Source organism: Sus scrofa, chromosome 1 (assembly GCF_054392235.1).
Source record: "Sus scrofa isolate SSC_HxYL_T2T_F1_AM1 chromosome 1, Sscrofa_HxYL_maternal_Yorkshire_Landrace_v2.0, whole genome shotgun sequence".
Taxonomy (NCBI): Eukaryota; Metazoa; Chordata; class Mammalia; order Artiodactyla; family Suidae; genus Sus; species Sus scrofa.
In genome coordinates this window covers 263662678-263679254 of record NC_139383.1, presented here as the reverse complement: position 1 = coordinate 263679254, position 16577 = coordinate 263662678, and the positions used below count along the sequence as shown (strand labels likewise).

The following is a 16577-nucleotide window of genomic DNA, read 5'->3' as shown; positions in this document are numbered from 1 at the left end:
CAAATCTCAGCCATAGTTGTGACCTATGCCACAAATGCTGCAATGCCAGCGCCGGGCTGGGGATTGGATCCGCAGCTCCATATTGACCTGAGCTGCTGCAGATGGGTTCTTAACCACTACACCACAGAGGGAACTCCTTTCAATTTTTTTTTTTTAAACTTTGAACTGTTAGTACTTAACAGAAGCAGGTGCTGAGCATTTGCACCATTTTCCTGCATTTCTTTTCTGTTTGTTTTCTTATGCACATGAAGGCAGCTTTAAGTTCTGTGAAGTTGCCCAGTAGCTTGACCTCAATGCTGTTCTTTTTCTTTTCCAAGTGGATTCCTGGTTAAGGCAGGGAGAGCATCTCTGGAGACCAATAGTGGGTCTCCCTAGGAGCAGGCAGGGTACCTCTGTTGAAGGACTGATCAGGCAGCATTTGAAGTTGGGTTTTGAGTGCTGCTAAATAAAGCTAGAGCCTCAGGTGGTGGTGGAGGATGGACCTTTTCCTAATTAACTGTCTTGGGGACAGTGTGAAGAGGTGAGTCTAAGATCTGGTCTTGAGCTCCCTTCTAGAATAGGGAACCAAACTGGGAGGTTGTCCAGATATGGGGCAGATTGTTCCCTGGTGGATTTCTTTTTTTAAAATCTCCACCATAGTTTTCATTTATATTTGTTCTTTCATTCCATCCTTATGGTTGTTCTGTGTGATGGGAAGTTTAGGGGTTGTCATTTCCCTATTTTAGAATGGAGAGATGGGTTCAGACAGATACATAACTTTATTTTTCCTTTTTTTTTTAGGGCCGCGCCCACAGCATATGGAAAGTCCCAGGCTAGGGGTCGAATCAGAGCTGCAACTGCTGGCCTGCACCATAGCCATAGCAATGCAGGATCCGAGCTATGTACCACAGCTCCTGGCAATGCCAGATCCTTAACCCACTGAGTGAGGCCAGGGATTCAACCTGCATCCTCATGGATCCTAGTCGGGTTTGTTACCACTGAGCCACGATGGGAACTCCCAGAAAGATACGTAACTTAAATGATGGGGCCAAGTATTTTGCCTGCAAGTTCAGTTCTCATTCCTGGGATTTGACAGGATTCTTTTGGTTCTTAGGAGAGTCAGGCCTTTACTTTTCCAAATTATATATATTTTAAAGCATCGCATTTATTCTTCCAGCACCTCTGTCTTTTTATACTTCTTTTTTCACGGTAATGTACCTTCCCCCATCACTTCTAGAAAGAGCCACAGACAACCCAAATAGATGGAGGTTAATTAGGGAAAATAAGTGTAATCTGTCCATGACTCCAGACCTAAAATTGCAGCTGGGCCCTTAAGATTAAGACCAGAGCAGAAGTATTTATCTTGAAATACCACAGTAGCTTGGAATAAAGTTAATATTTAAATTGATTTTAAAGGAAGTAAAAAAAAACAATTCTCAATGCTCCCTTTTTATTGCTAATCTCATATTCTGATTTTCTTAACCTTTTATTTTTCCATTCTCTAACAAAGAGAGAACCCGTGGTAGTAGCAGTCACAAGTGTTTTGAGGACCTTTTGTCCACCACAGCCATTGCTGGTTAAACTTAAGTGCCCAGTTTTGGCATGGCTTTTCCGTGCCCAATTGCGGGTAGGCGATGCGGTGAGCCAAATCAATTAAAAGGGCAGTGTATACCCATTGTATTAGGTGGGAGAGAAAGAGAATGAATGAGTGATTTTGTGTGTGTGTGTCCATATCCATACTTTTGGGGCACAACTCAGGGTTACCAAAACGGGGTCCCACTAGGCATGTAGTTTGTAACACATTTCTTTTCATCCATCAACCTACCTTGGACACATTCTTCATGTCAGTAATGACAGCATTAGGAGTTCCCGTTGTGGCGCAGTGGAAACGAATCCGACTAGGAACCCTGAGGTTGCAGATTTGATCCCTGGCCTCGCTCAGTGGGTTGAGGATCTGGCTTTGCCGTGAGCTGTGGTGTAGGTCGCAGATACGGCTCGGATCTGGCATGGCTGTGGCTGTGGCATAGGCCGGTGGCTACAGCTCCGATTAGACCCCTAGCCTGGGAACCTCCATATGCAGTGGGTGTGGCTCTAAAAAGATAAAAAAAAAAAAAAGACAGCATTAAAAGTTTGCATCACAATTTATTTAACCAGTACTCTATTGTGCATTGTGCCTTTTGCGTGTTTCCAGAAGTTTATTCTCCGTGTACACATCTGTATAATTGTATGCAATTATCACTTAGGCTAAATTCCTAGATGCGAAGCTGTTGAGATGAAAACTATATGATTCTAGATTTTCTACATAATGTCAGAGGAATCTCACAGAAAGTTTATGCCAGTTTATCAGTTTATGCTGTCACAGGTAGGAAGCCTCAGCACTGCTGGGCTTGTTGAGATCTTTAATCTTGATTAATCTGGCAGGTGAAAAATGACTTTTCAGTGTTTAGTGTGCATTTCTCTATTTGGCCCGCCAGTTGGCCATTTGTAATTCTGTTTTTGGTGAATTGCCGTTTTTCTTAGTACTTGGCATGTCTTACATTGATATGAAAAAGCTTTTTGTGTTATAGTAATTTTCACTCCTAGCTGTCACATTTTTTTTGTTGTTGTTGCCTTTTAGGGCCTTACCCTCAGCATATGAAAGTCCCCAGGCTAGGGGTCAAATAGGAGCTATAGATGCTGGCCTACACCACAGCCATAGCAACACGGGATCTGAGCCACATCTGTGACCTACACCACAGCTCACAGCAACGCCAGGTCCTTAACCCACTGAGCAAGGCCAGGGATCGAACCCACAACCTCATGGTTCCTAGTCAGATTCGTTTCCACTGTGCCACAATGGGAACTCCCAGTCATATATTTTGTAAACAAATTTTCTACCTTATCATTTCCCTTTAGGCCTTGTTTGTGTCATACGTTGCCACATGAAAACTTTATATAGTCAAATGCATTGGTTTTTTCCTTTTTTCCTTTGGCTCCATGCCACCTGCTGTAAGTTTAAAAAGGTTTTTTTTTTTTTTTTTTTTTTTTTTTTTTTTACTACCAGGTAAAAGTAAGTTACCACTCTTTCTCGGTGAATTCTTAGGTTTTACTATGTATTTATTCAGATATACATATTTATTATACATAAACTAAAGGATGAATTGGTCAAGCTTCCCCCAAAAAATCTTTATAGTTTTCTTGGGGATGTATTAATTAAAAAGTGCTCCTATCCTAGAACGTGATATGTGTTTCTACTTTTTATCTTTTTTTTTGCTTTTTATGGCCACACCTGCGGCATATGGAAATTCCCAAGCTACAGGTTGAATCGGAGCTACAGCTGCCAGCCTACGCCACAGCCACAGCAACGTAGGATCTGAGCCGCATCTGCGATGGCAACTGCCGATCCTTAACCCACTGAACGAGGCCAGGGATCGAACCCGCAACCTCATGGATACTGGTTGAGTTTGTTACCACTGAGCCACAATGGGACCTTCTTTCTTTATTTTTATTTTCTATTGAAGCATAGTTGATTTACCATGTTGTGTTAATAGCTATACAGCAAAGTGATACAATTATACATATGCATAGATACACTTTTTTTTTTTTTTTTTGGCTGCACGTGAGGCATGCAGAAGTTCTCCAGCCAAGAATTGAACCTGCACCACAGCAGTGACCCAAGCCACATCAGTGACAAGTCCAGATCCGTAGCCACTAGGCTACCAGGGAATTCCTATATACTCTTTTATAAAAAATGGTGTTTCCATTACGGTTTGTCACAGGGTATTGAATGTAGTTCTCCGTGTTATATGGTAGGACCTTGTTATTTATCCTCTCCGCATATAATTGCTTACCTCTGCTAACTCCACCCTCCCAGTCCATCCCTCCTCCAACCCCCTCCCCCTTGGCAACCACACATCTGTCCTCTATGTCTATGCGGCGATTTCTCTTTGGTAGATGAGTTCATTTGTGTCATATTTTAGATCCCACGATACGTGTCTTCCTTTAACGTGGATGTATGTCCCGATCTGGTTTTCAACATTCAGGGGAGTTCATGCTTATTTTTTTGTGGTGTACATCTAGGTATGTTCTATCTTGTTATCTTGAACTCTTGAATCCTTACCTTAGCTCCTGCCCTGGAAAGTGCATCGCACAGACTCTTCCTGCTGGCATTGCTGGAGTTCTCTTGCCCCCGTGATCCCCCTTTTATGGGAAATGTCACATCCGGATGGCTCCTCCAGGAGTCCCCATTGTGGCGCAGCAGAAACAAATCTGACTAACATCCATGAGGACGCAGGTTGCATCCCTGGCCTCGCTCAGTAGGTTAAGGAGCTGTGCTGTGAGCTGTGGTGTAGGTCGAAGACGTGATGCAGATCCCGTGTTGCTGTGGCTGTGGTGCAGGCTGGCAACTACAGCTCCAATTCGACCTCTAGCCTGGGAACTTCCATATGCCACAGATGCAGCCCTCAAAAGACAAAAAAAAAAAAAAAAAAAAAAAAAAGATGGCTCCTCCAGCTCAGTTACTTTCCTGGGTATCTAGTTGATTCACAGGGACTCACAGATCCTTGCCATGCCAGATGTGGGGTTGCTGCACCATCTCAGAGAGCTCCGAACACAGACTTTGGTCTTCTGCCCCTTAGACACTTTGTCTTCCCTTACTGGAGGTGTAGCTTCCGCTCCATTTCAGTGTAGCTCCGACTGTTTCCACCTGCTGCTGGCCTGACAGCCTCAGCGTCTTGACTTTGGGTGTCTTATCCTTGGAATCAGACACCAGGCCAGGTGTCCTCTGAAGTTTTGGAGGACCCCTGAAGCTCCTCTTTCCAGGTTTGCACTGAAGAAGGTCCCTCCCACCCATACCACGGGGGTGGATAGGAATGTTCGGCATACCGGCGTCTTTCCCCAAAGAACTATTTTCTTTGGCCTTTTTCATTTTAAACGACTTTATATTCTGGATGTTGGGCTAAGCGTCCCAACACCATTTGAAATCCTTACTTTAGAAAATGGGAGTGCTCGCAGCCTATTATTTTCAATTTTTGTGGAACTGGTCAAAACAAAAAGTGTCCAATTTTGGGCCAAAGGATATGAAAATATAGTTCACAGAAAAAGAAATGCAAATGACTCCCAAACATAAGAAAAGGTGCTCAACCTTACTTTTAAGAAAAGTGCAAATTAGTGAGATATGTCTTACCTGTCAGTTTTGGGGGAAATCCAGAAATTTAACAACACACTCTCTTTTGAGGCTGTGAGGAAATAGGCACTCAGGAGTTCCCGTTGTGGCTCAGCAGTAACCCAACTGGTATCCATGAGGATGCGGGTTCGATCCCTGGCCTCACTCATTGGGTTGGGGATCCGGCATTGCCATGAGCTATGGTGTGGGTTGCAGATGTGGATCTGGTGTGGCTGTGGCTGTGGCATAGGCCAGCAGCTGTAGCTCTGATTCAGTCCCTAGCCTGGAAACATCCACAAGTGTGGCCCTAAAAATAAAAAAATTAAAAAAGAGAAAGAAATAGGCACTCAAATGTTAGAATACAGAATGGTACGACCCTTATGGATAGAAGTCTGGTGATGTTGCTATTGCCTTTGTCCAGGTACCTTAGTCCTTTAACCCAGCAGTCCTACTTTTGGGACCTAGCCTATGGGTTCACCTGCGTGTGTTTAAAAATGACACACGAACAGGGTTGTGCTGTGTGATGATGTTTATAATAGCAAAAGCTTAGAAAAAAGCCAGATGCCTCTCAGGAAGAAACAAGTTAAATGAACTGTGATACCTCTGTGTACACAATGAGTTATAAAAAAGGAATGAGGAAGAAATCTGTGCACTGATATGGAGAGATATTTAAGCTCTATTGTTTTAAATAGAAAAACAAGAAGGGGGAATACCTGTTGTGATGCAGCGGGTTAAGAACCCGACACAGTCTCCATGAGGATGTGGATTTGATTCCCAGCCTTACTCAGTGCATTAAGGATCCAGCAGTGCTGCAAGCTTCAGCATAGGTCACAGAGGCAGCTCAGATCTGCCTTTAGCTGCAGCTCTGATTTGACCCTTAGCCTGGGAACTTCCATACGTCTTGGTTGCAGCCCTAAAAAGAAAAACAAACAAACAAAAACAAAAAGACAAAACAAAAAACAGGATGAGTCGTTAAGGTCTGCTTTTTTGTAAGAAAGAAGGGGAAGGAGAATATTTATGAAATTTTGCATAAAGCAATACTGAAACGATAGCAATGAATCAATGAAAATGGTTACAAATGGAGCAAGAGAGAATGGGGTGGAGGTAGACAGGGTGAGAGTGTGCCTTTGAAGTGATCTTATTTTGTTTGGATTTTAAACATGGAAGCATACTGTTCTGCAAAAGCATCGAAACACAATTTCATAACAAAAAGGAAGTGTTCCACTTTCATCCATTTAACACGTTAAATCAAATTCTGATGGGTACTGCTTGGCTTCCTTCTCAATGTAAACCCAAGACACTTAAGATTTGGATTAGATTGGTTTAATTCTCCATTTCGAAACTAGTCGGGCATGCATGCACTGCTGTCTTTTAAGATTTCTGAAAATTCCATTAGGTGGGAAAAGGCAGAGAGTCCCATGAGCAACTCTAGGGCCTTCTTTCAGTTTCCTATGAATTAGTTTAGTTGATGGATCCGCTCACCTTCCTGCGTGCGGATATTAGTTATCCCTGTTCTTCAAAGTTCCCTTCCTGTCTTCATTCTTCATCAATTAAATTAAATTCCTGAAATGCAGAACAATTTAACTGTCTTTAAATTCTTTTGCTAGTTTATCACCTAAGCATCCACCTTCACCCAAATAGTTAACCAAAGCAATTTTAAAAATAATTTCCTCACGAAGAATTCTGTTGCCAGCTGTTAATTTAAAAAAGTATATATATATACTTGCATATATATATATATGCACATATACGCACACATACATATATATATATTTTTTCTTTTTTTTGGCTGCACCTACAGCATATGGAAGTTCCCAGGCCAGGGACTGAATCCGAGCTGCAGCACAGCTGCAGCAACCAGATCATTAACCCACTATGCCACAGCAGATACTCCCTAAACTTTATATTTTTGACCTTCTGAAAATTTCCCAAGGTTTCTGATTGCTGAATGCATTCTTCCTTGTTGTGCAGCGCTGGCTCAGATATCTTAAATTTTTTGGTGACTCTTTAATAACATGAATCTGGGGGACACTTAGAAACTAGAAGATGAAATATTTGGGAGAGAATTATAGCAAAGACTATATAGGCTTTTTAATTTTTCCTGCTATGTAGCGAATGACCACAAACTTAGTGGCTTAAAACAGTGCACATTTATTATCCCTCCGTTTCTATGCATCAGGGATCCAGGTTTAGCTTAGCTGGGTTCTCTGCTCAAAGTGCTGGCTAGGTTGCATCTTCATCTGGAGGCTGGATGGGGATGACTCTTCTTCCATACGTATTCAGGTTGTGGCAGAGTTCATTTCCTTGTGGTTTTATGACTGAACGTCCCAACTTGTTGCTGGCTGTCAGCTGGAAGCTGTTCTCAGGTCTGAGATGCCAGCCATGGTTCCTAGAGGCCATCTGTAGTTTGCCATGGCACCCTAAACAGACTGCCCAATTTATCAAGTCAGCAAGGAGGATCTCTGAATGCAGGGAGGCCCCAGTCCTTTTAAAGGTCAGCTCTACCCAGGATAATCTCCCTTTAAATACCCCCAAATTAATTATTTGGAACCTTAATTACATATGCAAAATCTTTTCACTTTGCCATATTGTATTGGTTAGAAGTAGGTCACACGCAAGGGGTAAAGATTACATATGCTCTGGACACAAAGGGGGAAGGGATTATCAGGGCTATTTTAGAATTTGCCTACTATCAATTACTTACAGAAAAAGTTAGTTATAACTTTTAAACTCTACCACAATATTTCCTGGGTGCTCCTGACAGGGCTACTTGACTTGATAGCAAAAGCCTAGCAATACTTCTATTTTCTCTGTGGAGAGATGCCAGCACTGCCAGGGGTGGAAGTGACCAATGGCCAGAGGTTTTAGGAAGGTAACTGGATCTGGAACGCTGTTTTCTCACCTTGAACTGGATGCATTCACTTGAGTGAGGCACAGAGATTTAGGGGAGGGAAAGGACACCACTTCTCTGGGTCCATGATCCTGTGTCCCATCTCTTGGTCCTTGGGATAGCAAGATTCAGAATTCGTGAGCTTAGCCTGCCCATCTCTGGGGAGCCGAATATGTGGCCTGAAGGGTTAGCTATGCCCTGTAGTCCCTGGAAGTGGTTGTCCTGGGTCTTGGCGGGTTGGGTAGGGTAAGGCCACATTGACCAGATTCAAGGCTTCAGAGAGTGATGAGAGGGCCAGAGACTGGCACTGTAGGGCAAGACCCTCTGTAACCATGGACTTGACAATAGCTTGTGCCACTGAGAATGGCTGAGATTGAGGGGAACGCTCTTACAGCTCTTGGCCACACGCCGTGATCCCTTTTGTCCAAGGTGCCTGCCAGTGAAGAGGGCCCAAAAGAGGGCTCAGCTCCAAGAACCAGAGGGAACCTGGGTTGTCCTGGGATGATTGCTGTGAACTGAGATCTCACCGAGATGAACCAGATGACGCAGACTGCTGGATCGTGTGGCCTTTGCAATGCTGGGATGGTCAGGGACCATGCTGCCGTCTTGCTAAAGAGGGGCAGAGCCTAGGAAGGGGGAATGGTCATCACAGAGCCTAGGAAGGGGCGGCAGCTGGGCAGTGCAACATCTGCATTGAACAAGGAAGACTGTGTCTTGGTCCTGGCCAGAGAGTATAAATGTCCATACTGCGTATAATCCTGTAAGGGAGATGCTGCACAGAACTAACTGCCAGGCTGGAAGACTAGCATGTCTCCAGCTTGCCATCAAGGGCGCAAAACAGCTGATCTGCCTGCCCGTGATCTGCATTCATAAGCATTCTTACTGGCTTGCTTTGTTTTCTTTTTTCTTTTTCTTTTTTCCTGCTTGAAATATTTTTTAAAAATTTGTATACAATTTTTAAAGGTTATATTCCTTGTACAGTTATTTCAAAATATTGGCTATATTCTCCATGTTGTAAATACATCCTTATGGCCTAGATTACATCTGATAATTTGTACCTCCCACTCCCCTGCCCCTGTATTACCTCTTCTCCACCTCCCCACTGGTAACCCCTACTTTGTTCTCTGTATCTGTGAACTTGCTTCTTTTTGTTATGTTCACTAGTTTGTGGTATTTTTTAGATTCCACATATAAGTGATGTCATCCAGTATCTGTCTTTCTCTGCTTACTGGATTTCTGGTAAATAATTAATACACAGTGGTACCTAGTCAGTTGTACAATTAATACATAGTACAATTAATACATATTCTGGTCTGAATGTCAGTCTGAGTTTGGTGCCTCTGGAAGAGCTCGCAGGATTAGATGGAGGCTGAAGGAACTCCCCAGAGGCAAAAGGACCAGCCCCCATCGTGACCTCGAAAGATAGCATCTCTTAGTCTCCAGCTGTTAACACACATCTGGTGTCAGCCACCTTCCTCCACTTCCTCTCACCTCTTCAGCCACTTCTGTGGCTTCCTCGCCCTTAACCTACAGGCTGCTGCTGCAGACCCCCAGGGGCCTCTTAAAGGGGTTGGGGCAAGATGCAGAGCTGGAACCCACGCTGGAGATATGACTGGGAGAGTGCATGAGTCTTACTTAGAGCCAGGCATGGGAAGGCCGAGGCTTGTCACTGAATGAAACAGAAGAAACAAAGACCCACTTCTGGAAGCCAGGGGGCTGTCTGGCTTCCTGGAGGGGCACGCAGTGCTGATCAGACTTGGGGAGTTGCCTGTGTGCCTCAGAGGCTGCCTAGGTGCGATGGAGGGATAGTTGTGTTTATGCTACTCTTGGCCCAGGACTGTGGTCTGCACTGATTGCATTGCACACTTAGCTTTCAAAGGTTGACCAGCCAGGTCTTTGTCGTCAGCCTCTGCTTGCAGGTGGGTTGCCAACTGGCCCTTCATTGCCCACCCAGCTTTCATCGGCTTTTTTGTCACCCAGGTCATTGCCCTTAATTCCTGGGACTTCACCAGTTTTCCAAGAACAAATGATTCATACTACTTCTAGTCTCCTGCTGTGTATTAGCCTGCATTTTTGCAAACGCTGACAAAGTGTGTGGATAGACCTAACCTTTTTAGGCTCTATGACTTGGGCTTTGCATAATCGTTTGCATACTGTGCTGCATTCTGGTAAACTGAAAGAAAAAGATACTGTTGGGACTAAGCCTCAGCAAAAACAGCTTATTTTGTGCAGATACTTTCTGGGGGGAATGAGACCCTAAGACTTGAGTCTGAAAGACAGAATGCCCGGCTGTACTGAACTCTTAAGCACTTCAACCCAGAAGCTCCCAAATTCCCTGATCTTAGTGAATTCCTCTCTAATTCTGAGGAGGTTCCTTGAGAACCCTACTCTGAGGGTGGTGATAGACCACTAGAATCACTTAAATCTCTATTTATAAGACATGATAAACACTTACAGTGAAAGAAAAGCTTTTTGGAAAAACAATCCTCCATAGCACATTGGGATGGCACTGGACCCCCCCCCCCCCCATAAAAGAAACCATAGCTTAAGTCTGTCTGAGTTAGATTTTGTTTTGGAAATCCTCTGAACTCAATACCCAGGCCGCATACTCTATGCCACATACTTTAAGCCCAAAGAGAATTTTAAAATTATTATTATTCTCAGGAATAAACTTGCTGAACCACCACGGTTTTTGTTTTAACTACTAGTTTGCTGAATATCACTCTCCAGTTGGCTTGGAGTTGCCCTGGATGCACCCTTGAGCCCATCTTCTGAGCCCGTCCATCACTTGGAGAAGTGCATTATGGGTAGACCTCCCTGCTAACTATAAAGCCTTGGTAGCAATTTCAAATTAGTGGGGAGTGAGAGACCACTATGAAAGTATGGGAATAAATGTCCAATCGTTTGGGGGACAAGTTGTTTGCAATAAGTATGATTAATAAAGTGTTAATAGGCTTAGGTAAAAGCTTTATACATCAATAGCAAACATTGTAAGAGCCTCCTGCAAGGGGGAAGCATGATCAGATATCTCACAATAAGTTCTGCTGATATTTGCCTTGGAAGTCACACCTGTCTTTTAATTTTTCTCATACCAACAAAAACGGAGCAGCAGATGAAGAACGTGAGAATGTGGGAGTAAGAAGTCAGATTGGACATCAACTGACCCAAACGTCCACTGTCCAAAGGCCAGGTGGATTTCCATCCCGCTTGCACAGCCTGTGTCTTTGACCTTTGAATTCCCAGATAACACTTTTTTCTTTTCTGGCCTAATACTACTCTTCTCTAATTGATGGGTTCTGATGGATTGCATCTGTCTAAAACATGTTTCTTTTTTCCTCTCTCTCTTTTTTTTTAGGGCCGCCCCCATGGCATATAGAAGTTCCCAGGCTAGGGGTCAAATTGGAGCTAGAGCTGCTGGCCTATACAAAGCTCATGGCAACGCTGGATCCTTAACCCACTTAGTTGGGCCAGGGATTGAACCCACATCCTCATGGATACTCTTTGGTTTCATTACCACTGAGGCACAGTGGGAACTCATGTTTCTTTTTCCTTTTTTTTTTTTTGCCACACCTACAGCATTCAGAAGTTTCCAGGCCAGGGATTGACTCCATACCACAGCAGTGACAACACCAGATCCTTAATAGCTAGGCCACCAGGGAACTCCTAAGGCATGTTTCTTAAACCCAAAGTAGGACTAGATGAGTGTCCTCTATCTGGAGTGTAGCCAAGAAACTTCCCAAGACAATTCCAAAGGAATGAACCTGGAAGTGTAAAATTCAGTTCCTTCTGCTATTAGTTTCACTTTGGTTATGAGGAGGTTAGACTCTTGCCTGATTGAAAAGAACTGATGTCATGTGCTTTCATTTTGGCCCCAAATTTCCCCCGTGATTGAGAAATCAGTCCAACCTTCATTGCACGACACCCAGCAAGTATTTTACTAAGTGCCTTCAGTGATGGACAGTGGTCAGGAGGGATGAGCAGAATGACAGCGGGAAGGAAAGGATGCAGGAAGAAGAGGAGGGAAGGGGTAGCAAAGGCAGGTGGAGTCTGAGCTGGACCTTGAAGGATGAATAGGGTTTTGTCAGGTGGAAAAGACTAGCAGGGAAATTCCAGTAATGGGAGGCGGAGGGGTATAAAACACGAACAAAGGCAGGAAATTTCATAGACACATTAAGGACCACAAGAGAGGCACCGTCCAACGGAAGAGAGAGGTGACCAAAGTGAAACATGAAGGAGTGGATGGTGCATGGGTTTGGGGGAGTGCTGGAGGGAGGCAGAGAGCCCATGTTGGAAGGGGAAGCTGTGCTGACTAAGCCTTCGAAAACAACATTTACGAAGAAGACAACATCTGCCAGACAAATTGTGACTCTGATGAGACTTGCCCAAAACATACTAGATCTTCATCTAAATTATACTTCTCCTTCTAAGGAGTTACTGTGAAAAACTCAATAAACACTTATTCCAGGGATGCTATTAGTGTTTAAAAAAGTCTGTAGACATCCCCTTTGGGAAGTGCATATGTTTGTGAGCTACCAAAAAACACCAAGTGGCTTTATGACCTCACAGCTTTCTGTCTCTGTTTCTCTGCAGATGGTGTGAAAACCTTCTCTGCAGATGCATATAAAATATATATCATTAAAACTCAGCCAGTTGGACATTTATAAACTAGAACATGTGGCAAACAGTGTTACCTAATTCCCCAAAGCCAATACAATCTGAAAAGGATTTCACTTATGGACTCAGATTACCAAAGAAATGTGCTGCAGGCTGTGATGGGGTCTTTTTTTTTTTTTTTCTCTTTTTTTCTTAGGGCTGTACCTGTGGCATAGGGAAGGTTCCAGGCTAGGGACTGAACCAGAGCTGCAGCTGCGGCAACACCAGATCCTTAACCCACGAAGCGAGGCCAGGATGGAACCTGCATCCTCATGGTTACTAGTTGAGTTCTTCACTTACTGAGCCACAACAGGAACTCCCGTGATGATAGCCTTTAAGGAGGGGGTCCCACAGTATTTTGAGTGGCCACAACATGGGAGTCAGTATGGACCTCCACAGGTGGCCTCTACAGGTGACCGTTGCCACAGGGACCCTGTCCCACCACTATATCCATTCTGGGGAATTTTCATCATTGTGCTTGGGCAAGTTGTCACATGACAATTTATGGACCACGGTGGCCTGTCATGCATTCTGTGAATCCCCCGGGAAGACCTTACCAGAACTGGGGAGGGAAGGGGATTTCCTAAAACCATCAGAAACTAAGACAGACAACGTAACGGCAGAATCTGAGGAGGACTGGGCTTCAGCTCACTGCACATCCTGGCTTTGTTTCAGAAAAAGAGTCCTTTTGTAAAAGGAGGAAAGGCCTTTCCCGCGAGCAGCATCTGGAAATAGGCTGCTGTGCTCCTCTGAGCCCTGAGACTACTCTGGGGGCCAGCAGGACATGCCCCCTCATAGACGAGGGCAATGTTTTGGATCCAGAAAGAAGGCAAAGCTGAGAAAGAGCTGAATAGTAGTCCTGGAAGCTACACGCTACGAACATGCAGATGTGATTCCTCAATAAATTGCCCGAGGGTCCTGTGTGTGTGTGTGTGTGTGTGTGTGTGTGGTACATGTGTGCATATGTGTGTTGTCTGTTGTGTGTGCTGTGTGGTGTATGTGTGTATGGTATGTTCATACCGTGTGTGTGTGTGTGTGTGTGTGTGTGTGTGTGTGATGGGTGCTGGGACAATTCTAGCAGGAGATAGGAGCTGCCACTGGTCATCCTTCTCCTTTCGCCTTCAGAGTCTGGGGGAACAAGTCAATAAAGACAAGAGACAAATGCTATCAGCTGAAGAACCAATGCTTTTCCCTCCCGAGGAGGAAAGACTTGTTCTCAATGACTACACAAGACAAGAGGCTGTCTGTCATTGGCCTTGAATGCATTTTCCCACGTTTGTCCTTTGTCTTTTAGAGTCTCTTTGTGGGCCTTTTGTTTGTTTTTGCCATTGGAAAGCTTCCACTTGTACATAGTTGAGGTTCTCAGTCTTCTGTGTGGGATCACTGGCTGTCATGACGTGCGCAGAAAGATCTTCCACCCATGGTTATAAAAATATTTGTCCAGGATCTCTTCTCCTCCTTATGAAATTTTGGGTTTTCCTTTAGAAACTTTATTGGTTTTGGAATTTATTTATTGTGTTTGGAAGTTATTTTGTGTAATGAATGAAACAAGAGCCCTATAAACCTTTCACACCAATCTGTCCTTTTCTTTCACGCTAGTGCTATTATAGCTGAAGCATACTGTCAGACTTTGGTTTTAAGAGCACAGCTGTGGATGTGACTCTCCTTCCACACTCACCATTGATTTGAAATACTGCCTTTTTATCGTACAGTTGGAATACTTTTAAAAATGCTTCCTCCCACAAATGCTATATGGAGGTTTTGGCCAGAGATGGGATGATTTTCTAAATTATTTTGGAAGAGTGTATATTTGTATTACACTAGACTGAATATTTCTGTCCATGCACAAGGGGATGCCTTTTCACTGAGTCATGGTACTTCTATTTCTTGATAATTTTGGTTTTTCCCCATAATTCAGATTTATTTGTATAATGTTTATGTTTCTGTGCTTTTAAAATGGATTAGATTAGGGTTATATTTCTAATACATTATAAGATGTGATTTTTGAATATTAAGTCGTGAAAACTTTCTCAACTCTCCTTTTCTCTTTTCAACACTTTTGTGCTGAATTTTAGGCTTTCTGTTATCTGCAAATAAAGATAATTTTTGTCTTCTTTGTTCTAACATTCGATTCTCTTATTTTTTTTTGTCTAATTGCAATGTCTGACACATGAAAGCAATGTCATATTGTAGAAATTGTAAGCACTTGATTGCTAAGCATATTGGGTTTTCGTATAAGAAAAGTTTTGAGGAGTTTCCACTGTGATGAGATAGAATCGATGGTGTCTCTGTCTGGCCAAGACACAGGTTCGATCCCTGGCTGGCATAGTTACTGAAAGGATCTGGAGTTGCTACCTCTGTGGTGTAGGTGACAACTGTGGCTCAGATCTGTCCTTGGCCCAGGAACTTCATGTGCAGCAGAGCAGCAAAAAAAGAAGGAAGAAACAAAGAAAGAAAGAAAGGAAGAGAAAGAAGGAAAAGAAAGGAAAGAAATATTTACCTGTTTCCATTTTTTTTTTTTTTTCTTTTTAGGGCTGTACTTGTGGCATATGGAAATTCCCAGGCTAGGGGTCAAATCAGAGTGGCAGTTGCTGGCCTATGCCACAGCCACAGCAACGCCAGATCTGAGCCATATCTGCAACCTACACCACAGGTGAGAGCAATGCCAGATCCTTAACCCACTGACCAAGGCCAAGGATTTAACTCTCATCTGCATGGATACTAGTAGTGTTTGCTACTGCTGGGCCACAATGGGAACTCCCACTTAGTCCCATTTTATAAAGAGCATGTATCAAGAATGGACATTAAATTTTACAAACATTCTATCTAAATCTACCGTAGGATCATATGCTTTCCCCCCTTTGATCAACATTAATATGCATTTTCTAACATTTAGCCACTTTTGCATTAGGATACGCAGTCATAGTCATGGTGCATTGCTATTTAGATCTGCAAATACAATTTTTAGAACCTTAAAAAGCAATCAATTTTTTTTTTTTTTTTTTTGGCCTTTTTGTCTTTTTAGGGCCGCACCCATGGCATATGGAGGTTCCCAGGCTAGGGGTCGAATTGGAGCTGTAGCCACCAGCCTACACCAGAGCCACAGCAACACAGGATCCGAGCTACATCTGCGATCTATGCCACAGCTCATGGCAACGCCAGATCCTTAACCCACAGGGATCCTTAACCCACAGGGATCAAACCCGTGTCCTCATGGATGCCAGTCACTGAGGCACAATGGGAACTCCAGAAATCAATCTTGATACCTCTAGTTTTCTCTTGCGCATTATCTATTCCAAAGAGCAGTACACTGATGTTTGTTAATTGGCAAAAATTCCTTCTTTCTCTGACCTAGGACATTTTAAATATGCCGTTTAGCTATTTAGAGAAATAGGAATTATCTCTCTCTATCTAGTTTTCCAAATATGCCAGCATAGTATTATCCAATGTTCTCTGTGATTGTGAAGTAGTTTTTGCCTCTAGACTCTGCCCCAAGAAATGATGGCAGAGGAAAAATGGTGTGCTTGGCAGGGCAGTATCTCTCTCTCTCTCTCTTTTTTTTTTTTTTGTCTTTTGTCTTTTGTCTTTTTATGGCTGCACCCAGGGCATTTGGAGGTTCCCAGGCTAGGGGTCTAATTGGAGCTGTAGCCACTGGCCTACACCACAGCCAGAGCAACGCCAGATCCGAGCCACATCTGTGACCTACACCACAGCTCACAGCAGCGACGGATCCTTAGCTCACTGAGGGAGGCCAGGGATCAAACCCGAAACCTCACGGCTCCTAGTTGGATTCATTTCTGCTCGCCACGATGGGAACTTCCAGGGCAGTGTCTCTTGCAACACCATGTCCTTCCTTAATCAATGATGGGCCAGTGGGCCCCAAGGGGAAGTGCTGCTTCTTCTTCCAGCAGC

The 16577-nt window shown here is 43.7% G+C and overlaps 1 protein-coding gene across 2 annotated transcripts in view; it reads left to right on the top strand.

The window, feature by feature from the left end:
- SUSD1 (sushi domain containing 1) overlaps nt 1–14789 on the top strand; it is a 149115-nt gene extending 134326 nt beyond the window's left edge. For both annotated transcript variants that reach the window (XM_084992219.1, XM_084992197.1), the window contains one exon: nt 13341–14789. In XM_084992219.1, the coding sequence (XP_084848345.1) occupies nt 13341–13504 (164 nt within the window). In that variant the 3' untranslated portion in view covers nt 13505–14789. The remainder of the gene's footprint in view (nt 1–13340) is intronic.
- Nucleotides 14790–16577: the final 1788 nt, after the last annotated feature.